General features: G+C 38.8%; 1 protein-coding gene across 3 annotated transcripts in view; it reads right to left on the bottom strand.

Moving 5' to 3' along the window:
* The window catches only part of slc12a5a (solute carrier family 12 member 5a), a 179,857-nt gene that overhangs the window by 46,507 nt on the left and 112,292 nt on the right, over positions 1-21,058 (bottom strand). For all 3 annotated transcript variants that reach the window (XM_059329847.1, XM_059329848.1, XM_059329849.1), the window contains exons 2-3: positions 14,204-14,304; positions 13,516-13,653 (exon numbers count right to left, since the gene is read on the bottom strand). In XM_059329847.1, the coding sequence (XP_059185830.1) occupies positions 13,516-13,653; positions 14,204-14,304 (239 nt within the window). The remainder of the gene's footprint in view (positions 1-13,515; positions 13,654-14,203; positions 14,305-21,058) is intronic.

The following is a 21,058-nucleotide window of genomic DNA, read 5'->3' on the forward strand; positions in this document are numbered from 1 at the left end:
TTGTGTGTTGTCTAAGCTAATGCAAATCAGATTGTGACTCACTGTGACTGTGTCCTTCAGTGTGTGGTGGAGAGGATTTTTCATCGTCTGCTGTCGAGGGTCTTAATAAAGTTTTTTTATGACTACTGAAACCCTGGATGGCTGTCTACCTTTAAACTATATATTTATATTATGTAAGCAATAAGCAAGCAGATATTTAAATATAAGCAAGTGAAATACGAAATATATAATTTTCTGCTGCCAAGGGACTCTCAATCAAAACAAGAACGGAAGATACGGAAGATGCAATATTTTTCAGGAGGTTTTTACTTTGAGCAGAGTTATCCACAAAGGTCTCCTTCGCTTGAAAAACACTGAATCTGTTTTAGCTTTAAAATAAGTGTTTCTCTGATGGTGTTTGGCACGTTGACAGAGTAGCATCAGAGAAACAAGCTGAGCTGCTGCTGCTAACATCAGCTTGTTTCTCTGATAACTGAAGATGAATACGTTCAGGAAGTTTTTACTAGGAGCCAAATTATCTGCAGAGGTCTCCTCCACTCCAAAACAAATGGACCCAATGATTAAAACCAGTAAAACATTGAACAAAGCAAGGGATTTTTTTTTGCAAACGTTTGCTCAGCTTGTTTCTCTGATAACTTAAGTCTGATGACTATAATCCTCTATCCAGTTGAAATATATGGGTGAAAATAACCAAATTCTAAAAAGGTTATTATGAAAATGTGACTTAAAACTGCATAAAAAGTAAATTTATTGACTTCTCGCAGACCGTTGATGAATGACCAAAAGAGATAAGACGACATTGACAGGTGACGTGTTCTTGATTAAAATTTCTCCGGGTAAGGACAAATATTTGGGATGATGTACTCAACTCAACAAAATATATAACATAGGTGAAGTCAATTTTTAATGAAAATGTAACATTTTATACTTTCAAGAGGCAGTTTAGGTTGCTGGTCAGTATCACTGTCAGGCTGAATTTTCTCAAAGGCTGGTTTGAAAATCAAGACCCACAAAAAAAGTCTGCATATTTCAAACGAGAGTTCCAAGGTTTATATTTTAAGGTCTCAGTAAATAATTATCTTAACAATTATTAATTTGAAATAATAACTATTAGGACAAAAAAGGTCACTATTACATCTTTTCACCTCCAAGCTGTTTACTTTTCATGACTCGCCCCCCTGTAGCAAAGCTGTAATTAAAAAAACTGAGTTTCCACTGACAGGTTCTTCAGGGACTCTGTGTGTAATGTACATTAGCAGTCAGGTGTTGCAGGCTGAAAGGTAACCCTGCCATCAGCACTTTGTTGTTCGACCCAAAACTGCTGCTGCTGCAGAAAGTGGACGGAGGTCAGTTTGTAATAACAGTTAAGTTATTAGAGGAAAACCTGTGAGCATTTACATACAACAGCAGACACAACACCCTGAAGAGGATGAAGGCTCTTTGAGTCCTTTCAAGGTGGGTGATTCTAATTTAACAGGATTTCTAAAAAAACAATGACTTTGTTTTTCTGCGTCTGAAGTGGAAAAAGGTAAACACACATTTCACAGCCTCTTTTATTAGGAAATAATCCTTTGCAGTAACTTCAAACAGATCAAAACAGAAAAAGAGTTGTCTGAGAAATAGTTGGCAACTTCCTAGACTGTTGATTTTATCAGAAATAGATAAGAAAAAAGTATTGCTTTGTAAATTCAGATGGCACATTGAGGTTAGACTGCAACATCTAAAACAGATAACATCTTGGCAGAAAAGCTTTAACAGGACTGTAAAAAATAAAGTGAGATATTCTCGTCCTCTAATGGTTTTCATACATACATATCTGTAGACCGGTTTAAAAGCATACTGAAAATAATGATTGTAGATTAAATCTGCCCTAAAATGGGTGAAAATACTTTTCAGTGTTGACACACAAAGGTGTCTGTGCCCCACAACACTCCACAGGAGAGCAACACAACCAAAGTAGGCAATAACCCTCTCCAGACTGTAAAATGTCATTTTCCCCGCCTGCTCCCCCACACAATGACAACCATAATCAAGCAGACCTTGTGCATTAGCCCGCTGTATGAGTGTCTGCCGCAGCTGAGTGAAAAATTATAATTCCCATTCAACAATAGGGGGGCTGTAAAAAACAGTGTGTGTCTGCTAGAAAACCTGGGTGTTACATAAGATGTACAGACGCAGATAATAGATACTGAGAGGCCTTACACTGAGTCTGAGAACCTGACGAAACACCTCTGTGGGTTTGGTAAACAGTCGCCAAAACAAAAGAATCTGCTGCTTCTAATGACTTTATATTGAGAAATAGTCTGCAGCAGATGAATCGCTTGTGTATGCATTGAATCAATGACCCTGTTGAGGGGGGGGGGGGGGGGGGGGGGGGTTGCGTGATATTTATTGAAAGTGCCGCTTTTCTATTTTCATTCAATTGGTGTTTCATTTGCGGACGGGGATTGCAGTCCCGACCGGCGTCTGCAGTGATAGACGCAAACACACACAGAACGAGTGTCTGTTTAATGGGCTGGGAGCCAGCCGAGTGATGATTTCCCCGGAGAGCGGGCCACCGCGAGCACTGACTGCTGCAGGGCCACAGGTAGGCCAGCGTGGCACCACTGAACTAAGAAGGAACAGCTGCCCACCGACCCCCTGGGAAACGTAGTGAACCCGCTGAATGGATGGCTCAGGTGTGTTAGACGCACAACAGGACCTTTCAATACATCTGCCGTGGCACCTACTTCAGATTCGCTGCCTCCTGCTGCCCTACCACTTACCACTAGCCTCTCACCAGGCTGGACCTCTTTCTGCCTCTCTACAGCCTCCATCAGGAGCACTTTATTCACACACTGAGCTCTGGAGCACACTAAAGCAATAAGCAAACACTCAGTGTTATTGCATTAACTAAATGTGGCATTGCTCTGTTTGATACTTTAAACTGATGCAGCCTTTATCAGTAAAAAGAAAGCACTGGTTATTTGCGTCTTCCCACTGGGAGAGTAATTACTGTCCTCTCTAAGTAGCAATCGTGACTTCATTGAAATTTTGCAGAAACTAGTCGACAGTAGACAGTCTCACCTGACTGTGAGATTGCAGTTTTGGCTTATAAAGTAAATAAATATTTTAAAGGTAGGGTCAGGTTTAAGACTTATTTATACCTCTGCAACAAGGGGTTATGCTACAAGTATCACACTATAGTTTCATCAAAAATAGATAACCAAAATTATGGTTCTGAGTTTAGGCCATAGATTGTTTGCACCTGCCTGTCACTCAAAGCGACCACGTCCTTAATTATGTAGACTATGGCTTTAAGCATTTATTTGATTGAGACAGGTGAGTTCTATGTAATTCACTTCTCTTACAATTGCCATAAAGGGGGAAAAAAGGGCCATTTATACAAACGGGCTATGTTTAATTTTGCTGTTTAGTTTTTTTAACATGGGGGTCTATGGGGATTAACTTGCTTTTGGAGGAATTGCAATTTTTGGCGTCTCCATGCTGGATTCATATTTTTTAGCCCCAGATGTTGCAGCTTGGGCAAAACTATGTAATTTGAAAAAGATATCATGTTGAACTTTTTTATTTTTTTTAAATCTTGCTTTTTGCAATTAGTGTGCATCTACTACGCTGTTGTTTAGGTATATATTGTGGTTATGCCAAATAAAATATGGCTAAGGTAAAGTTAAGGTTAGGCAACTAAAATCCTGGAGAAAGATTGTGGTTATGGTTTATAAAAACACAGTTGTTAGCCTAAACTGTGATGGACTGCAAACTCCAGCATATGCCAGATGCATGACTTCATTGTCGATCAATATCGACAAAAATCTGCAACATTGGTTTCTCTAAACCTTTACATCAATGGCTTCCTGAACTTTCCTAAGCCAATTAGTTTTAGTAGAAATTTAGTTTTTGGATCTTAACCCTTTAGATTTAAGGACTTCATCTATTCCGAGAATCTGCACACTGTATAGAATTTGACATAAACTCTATTGATACTATTTCACTTCCCTTTCTTCCTCATACCCCTGAAGTGTTTTTTCGACCCGTCTTTGGACATCTCCTGAATTGCTGAGGCTAGCAAAGGTAGCACCTTCTCTATTGGTTGGAGTTTTCAGAAGAGAAGAGTTAAAAAGCGAAGGTGAAAGCAACTTCACATCCCTGGTTAGCTGCAGGGGACAGAAAATGAGAGGGGGCAGAGGAGGAGGGGAGAAATGTAGGGAGACTACGAACATCTGAAAAGGGGTTGCAGGAGAGAGGAAAGGAAGCGTCCAGGCCCTGGGGCTCTGGGACACCCTGCCAACCTGCTTAGGCTTGCAAAACCAGTGTCATCTTTTTTAAATCACTTCTTACAGGAATATTTTATGCTCAGCAGCAGGACCAGAATCTGCTGCATATCTAAAACTGTATAGATCTGAGGTCAAATGTTTATGGATTCTTTATCAGACATGCACCTGTCTCTGTAGGTCAGCTGACAGGTCACTGTAGGACCACATGAGGAAATTTAATTTTCTACAACAGATCAATACAATCCCATCAATATGTTTTTCAATGGGTTTGGAACGAGTCATTAATGTAACATATTCTTGTTGGATTTTTCTGTCTGATTTGGTAGAACTTTGGAGAAAAGGAGGAGAGGAGGGGAGAAATGAGAGAGGAGATGAAGATAGAGAGAAAATTGGAGAGGAGAGGAAGGAGATGAGACAACTTCAGAGGAGGAAATGAGACAGGAGAGGAGAGGAGAAAGAGGCAAGAGTAATGTAAAAGAGATGAAGGAGATGAGGACAGATAATAGAGGAGGGGAAGGAGACTAGGAAACAGGGGAGAGGAGAGGAGAGGAGAGGAGAGGAGAGGAGAGGAGAGGAGAGAGTAGCATTAAAGACAGGAAGGAATTGAGGAAATGAGGGATTAGGGGAGGGGAAGTAAACTAGGAAACAAAAGAGGAGTGGAGCAAGACCAGACCAGAGTGTAGAGGAGATGAGGAAACGAAAGAGGAGAAAAGAGGAAACGAATGAAGAGAGGAGGAGACTAAAACATGAGGAGAAGAGAGGAGGAAACAAGAGGAGTGGATGGGGAGAGAGAGGGATAGAGAGAGAGGAGAGGAGCATATGCACACTTTCACTTGTATTACTTTAGAGACAGAGTCATGAAGTGGAGCGTGTGAGGAGGAGGAGGAGGAGGAGGAGGAGGAGGAGGAGGAGGAGGAGGAGGAGGAGGAGGAGGAGGCTAATGACAGTAAGGGAGGCAGACTGGGAGCTTGTAACGCCATCTCCACGCTCTGCTGGCCAAACAGGAGCTGATAGGGCAAATGTGTTTCTGCTCAGGTGTGCTGAATTATTAAACAGACAGCGAGAGGAGAGGCCAGCGAACATCAGCCTCCCTGACCGGCTGTGGATGAACCAGTCAGGCAGCGGTCAACTTCGCATGTGTGTGTGTATGTGCATGTGTGTGTAAAAGCGTTCTCCACCAGTTATCTGTAAAACACTGACTGTTGGAGCTAAACGTGCTCTGTGGAGCTGAAGGCTCACCACCTCCAAATAGCGTATACATGTGTTACTAGAATATTCTAGGTTAAAAGACTCCACAAAGCCTCATGTGTTCCCTCCAGTTGTGAAACCTCTATTTAGCCGCACTATCACATTCAAGGCTGAAAGTCTCCCTATCTGCTAATGCACATGTAGCCACACACTGAAATCCAGGTCAGCAGTAACCTGGCTTTGAAATGGATTCTACACTGTGAAAACTTGCCCACAGGTAAGCAAAATAGTAAATAAATAAAAAAATATATCAAGTAAACAAAATAAACTATTAGTTGTTTTTTTTTTAACTCAGCTCAATCAAGTTTGATGCTATCATGCAAATTGTGTTTGACAGGAATATTTGTCTTGGATAATAAAGAACATTTAAGAGCCTGAAATCTTCTTCTTCTAAATAAGAAAGTATGACAAGATAGTATCTTGAATTGTTTAGCAGAGCTGAAAGCAGAAAAATAAGCACATTTTTGATGATCAATTGATGGTTTCAGTTATTTTTCAAGCAGAAATGCCAAAAAATTGTTGTTTGGTGTTTCACAGTGAGATGATTTGCTGCTTTTATTGTCATAAATAACTGTACATTTTATATCTTTAGTTCTGTCTGACATATAGTCCGAAAACTAGACACCTGAAGACGTCATCTTGGGCTCTTGGATCAGCTAATTACAAATAATAATAATAACAATCAACTGAACAGCTACCTGAGGCTCTTAGGTCTTTAGCCTGGTGTCTAAACTAAATGAACAAAAGCTGTGAAATCTCAGTTTAGCTCCGCTATGAACCCATGTGCACGCTGCTGTAATGTATAACATGAATTGACATTAATCAGGGTTCATCCTTCAGACAGGGTGTCAACGTGAATACTGATGTGAAGCACCGCACTAATGAGGGAGAGGGGAGGGCAGAGATAAGAGCAGGGGTCATAAAACACCTGCAAGGGAAACAACATTTATATGGGAGAACATTATGCTGTAAAAAAAAAAAAGAAAAGGAAAAAAAGAAGCACGGATGCAGAGCGTATATTATGAGCAGTATATATAATTCTTGGCACTGGACTACAAAAGTATTTGAAGCTTGGTAGATACACAAGATTTAGTGACAATTATAAGTTAAAACTATTCACACACAGAGGTTTTATGATCAGCACCAAGTAAAGGTGATAACTAAATCAGCCTTTTATCATATAGCTCATATAGAAATAGCATGAATTAGAGTTCTCACATACAGAAAATTTAGAGAAGCTCATTTTCACCTCCAGCCAGTGGCACGACTAAAAAGGTCTTCCGATGAAGATAATTAGACAACAGTAACACTGCTGCCAGATTTCTAGAACCAGAAGAAAATCTTCTTTACTTACTTCCTTTTAGTTGGGAACAGCTTTTAAAGTGCTCTTCTCTTTGCAAATAAATCAGGGTCAAGATACATTTATCATCATTAAGAATATAAACCATGTAGGTGCCTTTAATCTTTAGGACCACATTGCACTTAGCTGCAGCTCTGCAACTTCTTTATTTATTTTATTAAACTCACTATAACAACACTAGGACTGTACATCTTGTGGGTCTATTTCACTTTATTTGACTTCATCTCATTTTAAAAGATTTTATTTTCCTCTCCCCTGTGTTTCTAAACCTGCATCTATTGATTTTTTTGGCAGTGCTACACGCTGTAAAAACAGCTCTGACATATTGTTTCTTCATAAAGTTGTAGACTGTGTTTTCGCCTGTTTACTCATCCACAAGATACAGAGCAACATTATTCATCTGAAGTCATGTACCTGGCCACCTGGTGAATATAAGCACACATTTCACGCTCAGTTTTTAGTCTCCATTTGCTCCGGAGGGAAATATCTGGCTCTTTAGCAGCTAAATGCTCCACTGCTCCACAAGATAGATAAAACTACTACGTTCACAGGATCCCCAATTCAATATCCTGTTCAAACATTAACACTCCTATTGGGTGACCCATTTAAAGTAATTATATATTAATATTTCATAAATATTATCCAGTTAAGCCCTAACCCTTTAACATTAACCTGTTGGAATAGTCAGTTGGTAATGATACCTCAACTATAGTGTGACTATTTTCCAACATTAACCTTTGGATTGAATTGAACCTGGCTCGAGACCTCTTTGCTAACCCTGTTTTTTGTTTTTGTGTGAAACATCTTTTCCAGGTTTCCATTATGTACTAGATCAATTTAATTTCATGGAGGGCTGATTTGTTTGAAATCCTATACAATGTGACATGTGACAAGCACTGTTTTTAAAATGTGACTGCAACACACTGTGTCACAGTCGCTGTTTAAACACACTGTGAATGCTGCATGCTGTAAAATGATTCTGTTTAGGCAACAAAACCATGTTTTTGAGGTTTTCCACTGCCAGACAATACACTGATACTTGCGTTAAATCCTGCCAACACTGCTTACTTTTATACTCAGGGACATATTGAATCACTTTCTGTCTTATTTATTCCACTTTAAATTCTTGGGTTGATAGGATGCATTCTGTTGTGGTTTAATTAAGGAAGAGAAGAAGGGGAGAAGTGGCGTTCAATGCACATTTAATCCACACAACGTCTGATTCAGTTCTGGCATGCTGCAGAATAAATGAGCGAAATACAGTGCCTGAAAGTTCTTAAACAGTCTTGGCTCACTGACTGTTATTTTGGAACATTAAAGGTTCCTAAGGCATAGTGCTTTTATGGTGCACCTGTCATAACAGACGTAACATCTTATTCAAGTGTGGTCAGTGGAGATTTAAGTCTGTCCTGAAAATACCCACATACCTAATTATAATGCTTGTGCTGAGTTTACAGAATTACAAGGAATGCATCCTAACATGTGAAATATAGTATTTTCTCACTAGTATTTTACTGTTACTGTTTGTTTGTACATAGTATTTTTAAAATATTTTTTCATACACTTTATTGAAAATATTTCTATTGCATCTATAAGTGAGCTCTTACAGTGTTTCATTGTCTTTTCTTAGGGGGAAAAAAAACATGACTAGGCTGTAAAAAAACTACGTCAGGCCAACAGTCTGGCAATTAATCTGGAAACAAACTGTCATGAGCACAGTCAGGCCAGAGGAACATAGGATCCTTTTATAAATCTGGGGTCTCTTTTTTGGTGCTTTGCTGATAAAGCATAGAGGATTTTGGGAAAACAGCTAAATAAATAATAATAAAGATAAAATAATAATAATAATATGTCAAATAAAACAGCAAAGTTGCAGTCTAGAAACCAAAACAAAAAGCTGAAAGATTCTAAAATGCATCGGTGTTGAAGAAAATTCCAGAGTCAGGTGATTTTGCTGCACAACAAATAATGATTGTAGCTGCTTTGAATTTTGTTCCAATGCATTTCTTTGCCTTGAGTGAAACACTTGAATCGCCCCTGTGATTGAAAGGTACCATTCAAATAATCTTGTTGTGCTAAATTTTGAATGAGTATGTTCAGGGAAAAGGGAAAATCCCCGGCAGATTAGCTACGACTGGTTTCCGTTTTAACCTGTGCGACCTCCAGACTGCTCCCTCATGTCACATGCCAACCAAATCTCTAATCTTGGCTTTGACACTGCGACAAAGAGAGCCCGCTGCCTCGCTCTCCCTCCCAAATCACTCGCTCGCTCACTCGAGGGAGCGATGATGAAGGAGATGGAGAGTGAGAAAGAGAGAGAGTGGAGCGAGAAATAGAGAGGGAGGGCGAGAGAGAGAGAGAGAGAGAGAGAGAGCGCGAGAGAGAGAGAGAGGTCGCTGTGTGAGCGATAAAACGCCACAGGCTGCCTTAATGAAAAGCCTCTCATGGCGATGGAGAGATTGCCTGTGGAATGGGCCGCTGATTGGAGAAGCAGCAGCTTGGTGTAGCGTGCAGACTAATTAAAGTATTGAAGGGGTTGGGGTGACAGGGGGAAGATTAGACCTGCTCCCAGGGTTAGCCGAGCTGAGGGGAGCTAGACAAATACACCTTTCATCTGGGACAACTGGGATAATGGGGGAATATTCCACTATGAAACAGTGGACACATTCTGAACCAAAGCAGAACTCCCGTGTGGACACGGTTGAAGCTGATACCTTCAAGATGTGTACAATCAGGACACGTAGTGGCTTTAAAACCTGTTTAGGTCTACTGAATCAAATCTCCTTCTAGAAACAGTGTCTGTTTTTCTTCATATAAAGTAGTTGCAGTGAGAATTGTTCGCAGCAAGGTCTGCGGACTATCTTGATGAAGTGAGAAATTGTTTCTGGAAAGAGAGGCGGCTGTTGGTGTTTTCAAATGTAATTTGAATTGTATTGGGCTCGAGGCAGAAATCCATAAACCTGTGCAAATAAAAGCAAATCTATCTGCACAGCTAGATACCACTGGAAGCAAGTGGGAACAAATTGTATTATACTGTTTGGGTGAACTGAACTTCTCAATGTGAAATGTTACAGTGGGTTTGACAGCGTGTTTTGTGCTCAAATAGACTGATGATGTCAAAGGGGCTGGGCACATTGTTTCTGTCTGTCAGATGCTTCAACAGAGCCATCAGGATGTTCCATTCTTTTCTTTAAGGGTTATTTTTGACCTTGGAAATAGCAATTTGACAGAAAATTACACTTCATTCTCTTTGGGCTCTGCATCAGTGAATGTAGTTTCCTCAGTTGAGACTAGTCTCAATTTGGATACCCACGTACTACACACTGTGTTCTTACTTGTGTGTAAATTTCACCAGTGTAGTGCTGTATCTAATTGCACACACATTGCTGGTATGCACTTAATGGAGGTTCAGTAGATCAGCTGGTGATCGTCAGCCTGATAAGACGCTGTGTCGGCCAAATAATGTCTTTTATCCAACTACAGTATAGCAGTAGTTCAGTGTTTGTGGTTTTAATGGCTGTTTAAAGGTTGGTGTTCCCTTGCTTCGCTCTGCAATGTGCAACACTAAACTGTTTGACCGTCATGAGTGCAACTTCTAGGTAATCTAACACCTTTTTTGCTGCATTTTGGCATACTTTGTCAGTGTGAATGCACCTATGCACTCAAAACAGCAGATGTAAGAACAGAAGTGCACAAATTGAGATGCAGCATAAGACTCTACAGCCATGACATGAGGGTCTTTGTGTGCTGTGTTCCAGTGGTGGAAAGTATATTTCTATAAGTACAATTTTGAGATACTTGTACTTTACTTGAGTATTTCCACATGTGTAACTTTATACTTCTATTTCTCTACATTTTGAGGCAAATATTGTACTTTTACTCCACTACATTTAGTTACTTTTCAAGTCAAGATTTAACATAAAAAACAGGATAAATTTTAATTCATGAGACACTCATTACAGTATATTAAGTAGTTAAAATAAGCCCTACTTTTATTTAATTAAAATGGTGCTTGAATAAATGTATCAATACAAATAATTTAATAATATACAGTATTCAGAATATATAAAACAATCTGAGTGTTGTCATTCGTACATTTGTACTTTTACTTTCGACACTTTAAGTTCATTTTGATGATGATGCTTTTGTACTTTTACTGAAGTAAGTTTTAAAATTTGCAAATTAACACTCAACAGACATTGTAGCTGAGGCTGATTTTAATTCCCTTATTTTTGCAGGTATTTGGATAAGTATGAGACAAATTTGTACCTGTTGATGGGTTACATATAAAGTTAAAAGTGGAGTCTGCAATTCTGGAGTAAAACTGCTAATATTTGAACTCAACATCACGTCAGATCTTTTTTTTTTTTACCACCCCTCTCTCCCGCTGCCTTTTCCCGTCCTGTGCACCAGCAGGATCGCAGCTGTTGTTGTTTGGCTGGATTCGTGTTGTGTGGCTCAGTCTGAGCCACTTTGTTTGTTTCCCATTCACAGAGCCAGGACCGTGTATGAACACTGGATTCCTTCTTTCAAAGCATGCACACAGAACAGACAGCAAATGCGAGGAGATATTTGTAGAATTTCACAAAAAAAAGTGCTGGATGAGAATGACTGACTCTACCTGTAAGGGTATCAGAGTTAATGAGTTCATCCTGAGGGGAACACAATGTCTGTGCCAGACTTTATGACATTTCAATCAAAACCAACAACCAAATGTGTGCACAAAATTATAGCAATCCATCCAATAGTTTTTGAGATATTTTAGTCTAGAAAAAAACGGTTAACTATAGAGCCATGATGCCAGAATGGCTAAAAATTTAATACTGAGGTCAAGTAATAAAAAGTGAACATCTGAATCATCTCACAGAGAAATGAGCATGTTCCCTTGGCTGAAATCTCAAGGAAGTGAACCTTGGGATAAAAATTTGTTGTCAAGAAACTATTGTCCATTTTCCAGCACTTCAACAGTCTGTTTATGCTGTTTTGTCACTATACTTTATACAAGAAAAGTTATAGTAAGAGTTACACGGTTTTATGTGAAATATGGTAAGATGTGAATCAGTCCATTTCCCACACTCCAATTCTGCATGACTTCTTTCATTATTTGCATTATCGTCATCATTATCGTATCGTCTCTTCCTCATTTTCAGCTTTGCAATGTCGCATCTCGCCTCGCTGCTAAAACCACCGTTTCCCACAGGATTAATAACGTAGCTGCCCGTCTGTCGATCAAGTGCAGAGAAGTAAACTCCTTCCTGCTGGCATCTCAACACCCAGCAGCAGAGAATACCAGGGGATGATGTGGAAGGAACTCATTAGTGAGTGGCATTTAAGATGCAATCCAGTAACACGAACAGGGGATTTATAATATCAACAGAGAATGATTGACAAGTTCTAAACTGGTGGAGTTTTTCTTTTTCTCTCCAGTGAGTGCGTTAACAAAACAACCATACTCTCTCTGCTGTTGGGGATTTTATGATGTAATGGAAAGTACAAATCTATATTTAGTGATGACCATCTCCTGGCAACAAGCATAACAGCCTTCCCTCAGGTGAACCAGTTGTCCAGGGCACTCGATCAAGAATAGAAAACTATAGCGTCCACAGCAAAGTTATATATCTGAGACAGGCTGTTGAAAGTTAAAATTCAGGTGTTGCAGCAGCACAAGTACAGAATAAAAACAGCTTAAAGATAAAAACGAACAATTATAATATTTGTAAAAAATAAATACAAAAAATGCTGATACTTTTGTTCTTTTACTTAAGTAATGCAGTACTTTCACTTGTAGTGGAGTAATTTCACATTGTTTTATTAATACTTTTACTTAAGTGAGGGATCTGAATACTTCCTCCACCTCCAGCGCTGATGTTGTTGTTCGTAAAATAATTAGTCTGTGCTGTAACACACTGCAGCAACATGAAAACTCTACCAGAATGCTGATATCTGATAACAAAGAGCTGCTTTGCCTCAGCAGTTACAAGTATTAAAATGCATCATGTAAAACACGACCCTTTCTTCTTATTATATACAATGACCTCAAAAAAAACTATTAGTGTTTTCGCTTTTACTGCAGCAGACTTAATCTCTCGCAGTGCTTATTGATCTTCAGTAGAAATACAGAGATTTATTAAAAGGAGCATGTCAGTTTCACCTGATTTTTCATCCAGACTGCACATCCTCGTGCACAGAGAATTTGAAAACAGAAAAAGAAAACACAGATCACAGTAGTTTACAGTAAATTAGGTCCTCCTGTGGCGAGGCCAGCACAGGATATAGTTCATGTGTTAGAAAGAAGATAAAAACAGAGAGAAAATGATAATTTGCTGAAAATGCGCCACAGTATAGACTGAAAAAAACTAGAATTTTTAATTATGAAAATATATATCTATTCCTTGACTTTTTTTTAACAATTAAAGCTAAAAAAAGTCCTATTTTTAGCCCAGAGATATATTGTTTCTGTATTTTTCCTTTGACTGATTTTGGGATTGAAATCACATTTACGAACAAAATCTGCTGCCAAGGTTCAGATTTAATTTACTAAGTGAAGCTGTGTTATCTCCACAACATAGACTTTAGTGCATAGTATGTAGTATTGTGTGTAATCTGTAGTGTATTGCTGATTTTGTCAAATACCTTGACGGGTTTCTTGCGCGATGACTCAGCCTCGTTGTTCTCGGCCTCCTCGTGCTCCTTGCTACCTTGGGGCAGGTTGGAGTAGTTGGCCAGGCTGCTGAGAAGAGACGACACCATGGGGCTGGTGTCCATCTCCTCCTGCAGAGAGACAAACACAAGCAGGAAGGCTGGAGTCAGTGTTTTCATCAAAGACTGTGAGCCCACATTTTTGCTGCAGCTGTGCATTTCCACCCTCTCAGCAAGCCAGGTGAAACAGGTACTGTAGCATTAAAAATGTACCATACTTGTTTAAAAGTTACTTTTTACGGCTACTGTGCTTCACCGCTTTTGCAACCAATGTGGGGGAAAAAAATGCTTCTACAATAAATTGTTCATTTTCTGATTTTGTTTTCCTTTTCCTTGTTTAATCTCGAAATCCCACTGAGAGCACAATGTAAATACATCTGTGCAGAGCTGTGGCAAATTGCCTCGCTGAAGTTCTTTCCTGTAGCAGTGTGATATTTGCTTGCATTAACCTGAGGTTCCAGCATGCCCTTCACACAGTAATTACCCTCATTAATAGATGTCAGGGCCCCTATTCAATCACTGAATTGTGAGACTGAGTGTATCCTGCTTTTTACAATCATGCACAATTGTGTGTGTTAACAAATCAGCATGTGTGTATGTGTGTGTGTGTACAAAACTGTACCTCAAACAAGGCCATGTTCTTGCCGTCATACTGCTGGCTCTTCTCTGCAGCGGCATCGCTGCTGTTGATGAAGGGGCTGCTCTCCTTGGGGTTACTGTCACCTGCGAGAAACACACAAACCTTCATGTTTAGACACAAGCAAAGTGCGTAAATATAACACGTTAATGTGCAGGAACAGACCAACTTTTATTCATATATTCATTGTTTAAGCAAAGAAAGACACGGTGACACAAAGCTCAAATTGGAGGACGTCTGCCAGGAGAGGAGGGGAGGCTTGTCGTCTCCATAAAGCGCCCAGAGTCAGAAATGCGGAGGAACAGAACCATAACTAATGGAGTGTGCATTCACAATATGTGCAGTGCTATATATTCCATATGGCCATGGGGAGAAGGCAAACTGGAACATCTCAATCAGTTTTCCGCTACACTGACAAACGAGGAAATCACAAGTTTGAACACGAACGCAGAGAAATAGTAAGAAATGTCTGACAGCTTTTTTTTTTTTTACCCAAGACACAAACACACAACGGTAGAAACAGTGTGATGTTATCTAGGTGACAGCCTGCTGTAGGCTCCGTGACTCCATCAATAAGATTCTGTCCACAAGTTCACAATGTAAGGGCACGAGGCAAATCCCCAAAACAAGCAAATTTCCAAAACAAACAAGACTGGAAGAGCAGCATTTGACCCTCGGGAGAGATCATTGACAAGCTCATTGATTTCCAATTTGAGGTTTGAAAATGGATCACAAACAACATTGTGCAGGGTGACTGTTACACGGATACTATGTCCAGCAAAACAAACACAACTTCTTATTTCTCTCGCTCTCTTTTCGAACCTAGGTGTTTTGTTTTTGAGCAGAAAGAGAGATTGAGAGAATGAGACGACCTTGTTAAATGCTAAAATGCTGATATTGCAACATTTTTGGAAGCACTTTCCGTTTTATAATAACAGCCCTCCAGTGAATTTTTTATTTATTTTTTATTGTGAAGTAGCCACGGGAAGCCTCATTTGTCAAAGTTAATAGAGGCTGGAACTTTTGGACATTAAAAAAAAAAACAGGTATTTGTTGAGCTCAGAAGTGGCTAATGGGTTAGAACTGCAGGTGCTTATTGTAATTGAGGTAATAAATACATTTGCCTTTGCTGCTGGAATTACCTTAATAGTGCTTCTACATTATCTACCTGTGGTGGCTCTGTGGGTAAAGAGAGAAACTAGAAGACAGACCTCAGCCAAAAGCCAATGGAGCGTTCAAATGCTCCTGAGATGGTTCCCCAGTTGGGAAGTCATTCTTTAGATTTCAGAGAGTTCATGAGCTTTAAGTTAAAATGTGGAAACAACAAAGAAGATGTGTTGTATGTTATTGCCCAGAGGTTAGGGTTAGTTAGTTAGTACTTGGGTGACAAAAAAAGCAAAGGAAACACATCAGATAAGCCGTGAAATATGACTGGGAACTAATTTTTCGGATTATTCCGGCACTACATGAATGCAGCACAAACACCCTTTCTTGCAATGTTAACGTGAAAAAAAGTGAAAATTAATTTGTGTATCTGCCCTGTGATTAGTTTCATGGAACCCTTCCTGACCCTCTCTGCACACAACAAAGAGACAGTAGTTTTTCTGTCGTCCTGCTGAAAATCAGACAGATAGACCGAACTAAAAACATATTAACCTCCTTGGCGAAGTTAATAACAAAGTTACAACCCACACTTTCATGATTTACATGCAGGCTACACAAACTGTTGGTGGTCAGTTCAGACTGCTTTGAAACAGCAAGTAGAAGGTTGTAGAGAGGCTGTGTGATCTTGTTTTTTCTTTACAGCAATTTCGCTTTTGCACCTCTTCCAGCAAAGCAATTGATAATCTTACTTTTCGATTAATCCATTAATTGTTCAGTCTTCAAATGTTTAGTTTTGCCTGACCATCACCTCAGAATGTGACTATATTTAGTTAACTATGAAAGAGAAAAACGAGCAAATCCTCACATATGAAACCTAAAATGTTTTGAATTAATAAACCAAATGTTGAAGCACGAACAGAGAGCATTTTTTAATCAGTGAGAAGAATGTAAAGACGAGTACATATCAGAGGTAATTAGTTATATCTATCTAATCATGCAATCAACATCATAATCGAAGAATAACCTTAAATCTACCTTCATATAGTGGCAAAGCAGTGATATGGACACTGTTAATCAGTCCTTCCACTGTTAACAGTGCAACACTAGGACAGTCGGACCTGTCGGACATGTCACCACAGCCTCATGTTGATCCAGTTAAAACCCTGTCTGTTATTTTACATCTCCCTGTTTTGAGCCTTAAGCTTTGATTAGCCTGAGCACTTGAACTTCTCCCGGACCAGACATTTACTCTTGTCTGGAAAAATAATTGAATTCAGAAGCACTTTGTTCACCAAGTACAATGAAGGTCTTGGTGGCGGAGTAAGCTGTCTTATTTGCGCCTTCCCCTTCCAGCGTCTCTTGAGGGAGACAGCAGATTGCCTTCCCTCTGCCTCTCGGCCCCGTCTTGGACCGAGCACCACGAGACCAAGTTATTTATAGCCGGGATGCTGCAGCCATGTGCCATGACGTTTGGGGCACCGCTAACAGCCGGCACACTCTTCTACAGAGACAGACCAATAGGGCCACTCAGACGGGGACACTGAGAAAAGGCGGCCACGCACGGAGATTCGGGGCACGAAAAGAGCACAAAAAGAAAGACAGAAGCGGGCAGAGGAGAGCTTAATACAAAGAGATGGAAAAGAAAGAGAATGAGAGTGCAGATGAGAAGATGGAAAGAGACACAGATAGATGGGGCGAGAGCGAATAGTGACAAGGAGAGAGATATGGGCTCAGACAGACAAAGACAAGGCAGCCAGACCTGAAATGGGAACCTGCAGAGGGAGAGAGGGGAGAGAAACACTTATGTCTCCGGCTGTAAAATGTAAAAGCTTCTCCGGCTCACTTTGACCTGCAGGTTAAAACATACACGGGCAGTTAAAAGGGAAGCTGGAGCATTCTTTGGAGGGTTTTCACAACATGTGTATTATTTAGTTGTTTGTTTAAATCTATCTTTGCCTCTTCAGACCTGGTGAGGATGATATGCTTCTGTGACGGGAGTGCTGCTTGCATCTGTGTGAGAATATCGGGCTTGTTGTTCAGGGAAGATGAGATAAACATCTATGGGAACAGATAAACATGAACAGAGGGAGAGGCACAGTTTGCTCTGATATATGCTTTTAAACACATACACACACACACACACACACACTGAAACCACTTAGTTACTATATTTAGTTTGTGTCTTTTTGTGCCCTTGCCCTCATTTAAAGCACTACTTTTACTTTTATGCAGTGCTGTACATACAGTACAACTATAACTTTTTATAAAAAAATATCTATAGTTGATAACTGACTCAGTAGAACATTCAGTATTTATGAGTTTCCCAATGTGCAAAATTGCTCCTTTTCATTGTTTTTTTAATCATTGCAAATATATTTTCTAAGGGTTTTGGACAGTTGGTCGAACAAAACAAGCTAATTCAAGGTATAACCACTAAAAAATGAAAACATTTTAAAGACTAAATGGTGAATCAATAGATTGATGAACTAATTTACTAAAGAACCCATACATTTTTTGCAGCCTTGCATGCATGCCCTGCAACTAAAGGCTGGGCTATATTGCCAAAATCTTTCATCCCATACAGATAATTGCATATCTTGCCAACAATATATTGGTACAGATAAATAAAAGACTATTGGAATACATAATTTTTTGTTTCCTCCTGTCCATGGACGTCAATGGTAAAGCATTCGAAAGGTTCCTTTATAGATTTGCATGATATAAACACAACATAAAGCATCATCCAAATGACATAAATATTGCCGTAATGCATTGTTGCTGCTGGTTTTCTGCATCACAATCTATAAAATATGCATACAGTAGACATTTTTATTTTGTTATGATGATATATATATATATATATATATACACACTGTTATATCACCCAGCACGACTCCACCTTAGCTCAAAGTGAGCAATCATTACACTGAATGACAGAATAGGTGAGTTTTAAATATTCCTCATACCAAATCTGATCTAAGGAATACTAGTTTCTGGTGACATGTACCGTACAACTGGAAATAAACTGAAAAAACACGATTGAAGTTTGATTTACTAATTGGTCTGAAGGGACTAAAAACTCCACTTGCTGTTATTTTTAACATTCATGATTGTTTTAAATAGTGCAGCTGGTGTGGGATTATTTATTTTTTGCATGACAGACGCCTTTTTTGTTTTTTTGCAAAAGCGATCTTGATCTCAGTGAGACTTTTGGAATAAATAAAGCTGAATTAACTAACAAAAGAGCAACAACACTGCCACTTGCATCAAGGATTTTTGTTCACAAACATCAACTGATTATACAGTTGAATTTGGGGCATTGGAAGAAGCTGTGACTGCAAAATATGTTGGCATGAACCAGCAGAGTGACAGTAAAATTTAAGAGGTTATAATGACTGCGCTGCACACCTGCAGGAACATGATTGGACGTTACCAGTCAGCTGATGCATTCAGTGAAGCATAAATAGTAATCAGCTAATGCACCCGCGCCTTGAGTGCTTTGCTTGAACTAAAACTCTGCTCCATTATTTAACATATCAGCCATATATGTTAAACTACACTTGATGGCCCAAATGATTTATAAGTATCTTAATTTACTACTTATCATAGATTAACCTCTGGAGTGAAGAGTGAATGAGAGAATCAGGAATCAAAGTACAAACACACACAAACAGACAGACACACTTCTAAAAAGATCGGAACGGACAAGTGATCTTAGTGGGAACACACACACACACACACACACACACACACACACACACACACACGCGCACACACACACACACACACACACACACACACACACACACACGCACACACACACACACACACACACTGTTGTATATCTGAAGGGCTAATGCCCGAAGACAACTCCTCTATCCTATAACTTATCTCTCCACGGCCCATTTCTCCTCATCGTCTAATAATTAAAACTCCATCATCAAAGGAATGACGGATACCCCCGTTTTGGAAAAATGACAGTGCCTAAAAGAGTTTCTGCTCTGACCGCATCCCCCAAGCAGCTTATCCTCCTTCAATCTGATGGGATCCGTCCAACAATGGCTCTCGCTATCAAAGCCTCTCCCTATCTATGGTCAAAATCCACAGCTTTACTGCTCACTGAGCATGCGATCGTCATCTAAATCCTCGACAAAACAAAAACACTGAATCGGCACTCTTTTCTCATATTCTCGTCACAGACTTTTTACACTTTATTGTGAATATACCGGATGATGCTACTATGGTTTATGACCTAGTTAGTGTCATGACAAGCGACACAATAAAAGGAAGTGCTTTACTTTATGGATTTATATACTGTGCTTCTGCTCACTGTTTGACTTTTTTAGTATTCAAAATTATTTGAAAAGATGCCTTGTTTGTCGCTTTAAGGAAAACTGCATGCAGGTCATTATTTTCAATGTTGTCACTGTGTTGTTCAGTGAGGTTGTACAACACTGCTCTTTTGCAGAAAATCATTCAACTAATTTCAATTTTAATCTGAAAATATGTCGACTTCCATAACATGCAAAGACATTAAGAAATGAAATTATTATTCTAATAACTTAATTTAACAACTAATATAATCAATTGATCTTTTTTTTTCAAGAAAATAAACCCCAAACATTTTGTAATTCCAACCTCTCGTGAAGATTTACTGCTTGTGAAATCTATGGACTTTACCTCTGGCAAATATTCATTTTTATTTATTTTTTTGTTTTGTTTTATTGATCATCAAAACAGCCAATACTAGTGCTGCAACTAATGATCATTTTAAATATCAATTAATAAAATTAGTTTCTTATTGATCCATCGAGATATCACTGAAGGCTGGAACTAAACATACTGTTCACAAAAATCTATTAATGGATTATTAAAAACAGTTGCCAATTTATTTTTCTGTCAATCAACTAATAAATCAATAATTTCACCTCTAACAAATTAAAAAATACTAAAACAGAGGTTATAATGACATAAGTTTTTCTACTGAGAATATCTGAATTTTGTGATTTTTTTTCATTCCCATAGTTATGTAACTATACTCTTCTTAATTGTATGAATACAAGATATTAATGTAAAATGTTGTTGCAAATAGTCTCCTAATTAGTAGTTTTAGTGGGATTTTATTTCCCTAACTCCTAAGCTCTGCCATGCACAATATGACTAAATAAATATTATACATTTATTATTAGGGCTGTAACTAATTATTATTTTCATTATCGATTAATCGTTTGGTGTCTGAGATTCAAGAAAATTGTGAAATTTGTGATGATGATGAATATCTTGTTTTGACAGTCAAAAACACAAAAATATTCAAATTAATGATATAAAAGATAATTATTGGAAATTCCATTTCTGAGAGACTGAAATGAGAACTTTCTAAACTTTTTGCATGAACAATTATTAACTGATTATCAAAATAGCTGCTGATTACTTTTCCATTGATCCACTAATTCATTTTATGATTAGTTCAGTAATCATGTTGGGGTTTACATTTAAAAAAAATAACTGTATGCATGCAAAAATTATATTTCATAAATGTAAGTATGATCGCACATTGTGTAACGACTTTCCAGAGTGCTATCCCACTTGTGTATTTCTGCTCTGTAGTCCACATGAACTGCCTGCTGTCTATTGTCTCTGTATGAGCTTCAACCAGGAGTCAGGGCACTTCCAGTGTTTGAGGGTAAATATAACTTTTAGAAACAAATGAGTGGAGGTTTGGTCCACTGCTCTCAC

Source organism: Centropristis striata, chromosome 3, assembly GCF_030273125.1.
Source record: "Centropristis striata isolate RG_2023a ecotype Rhode Island chromosome 3, C.striata_1.0, whole genome shotgun sequence".
NCBI lineage: Eukaryota > Metazoa > Chordata > Actinopteri > Perciformes > Serranidae > Centropristis > Centropristis striata.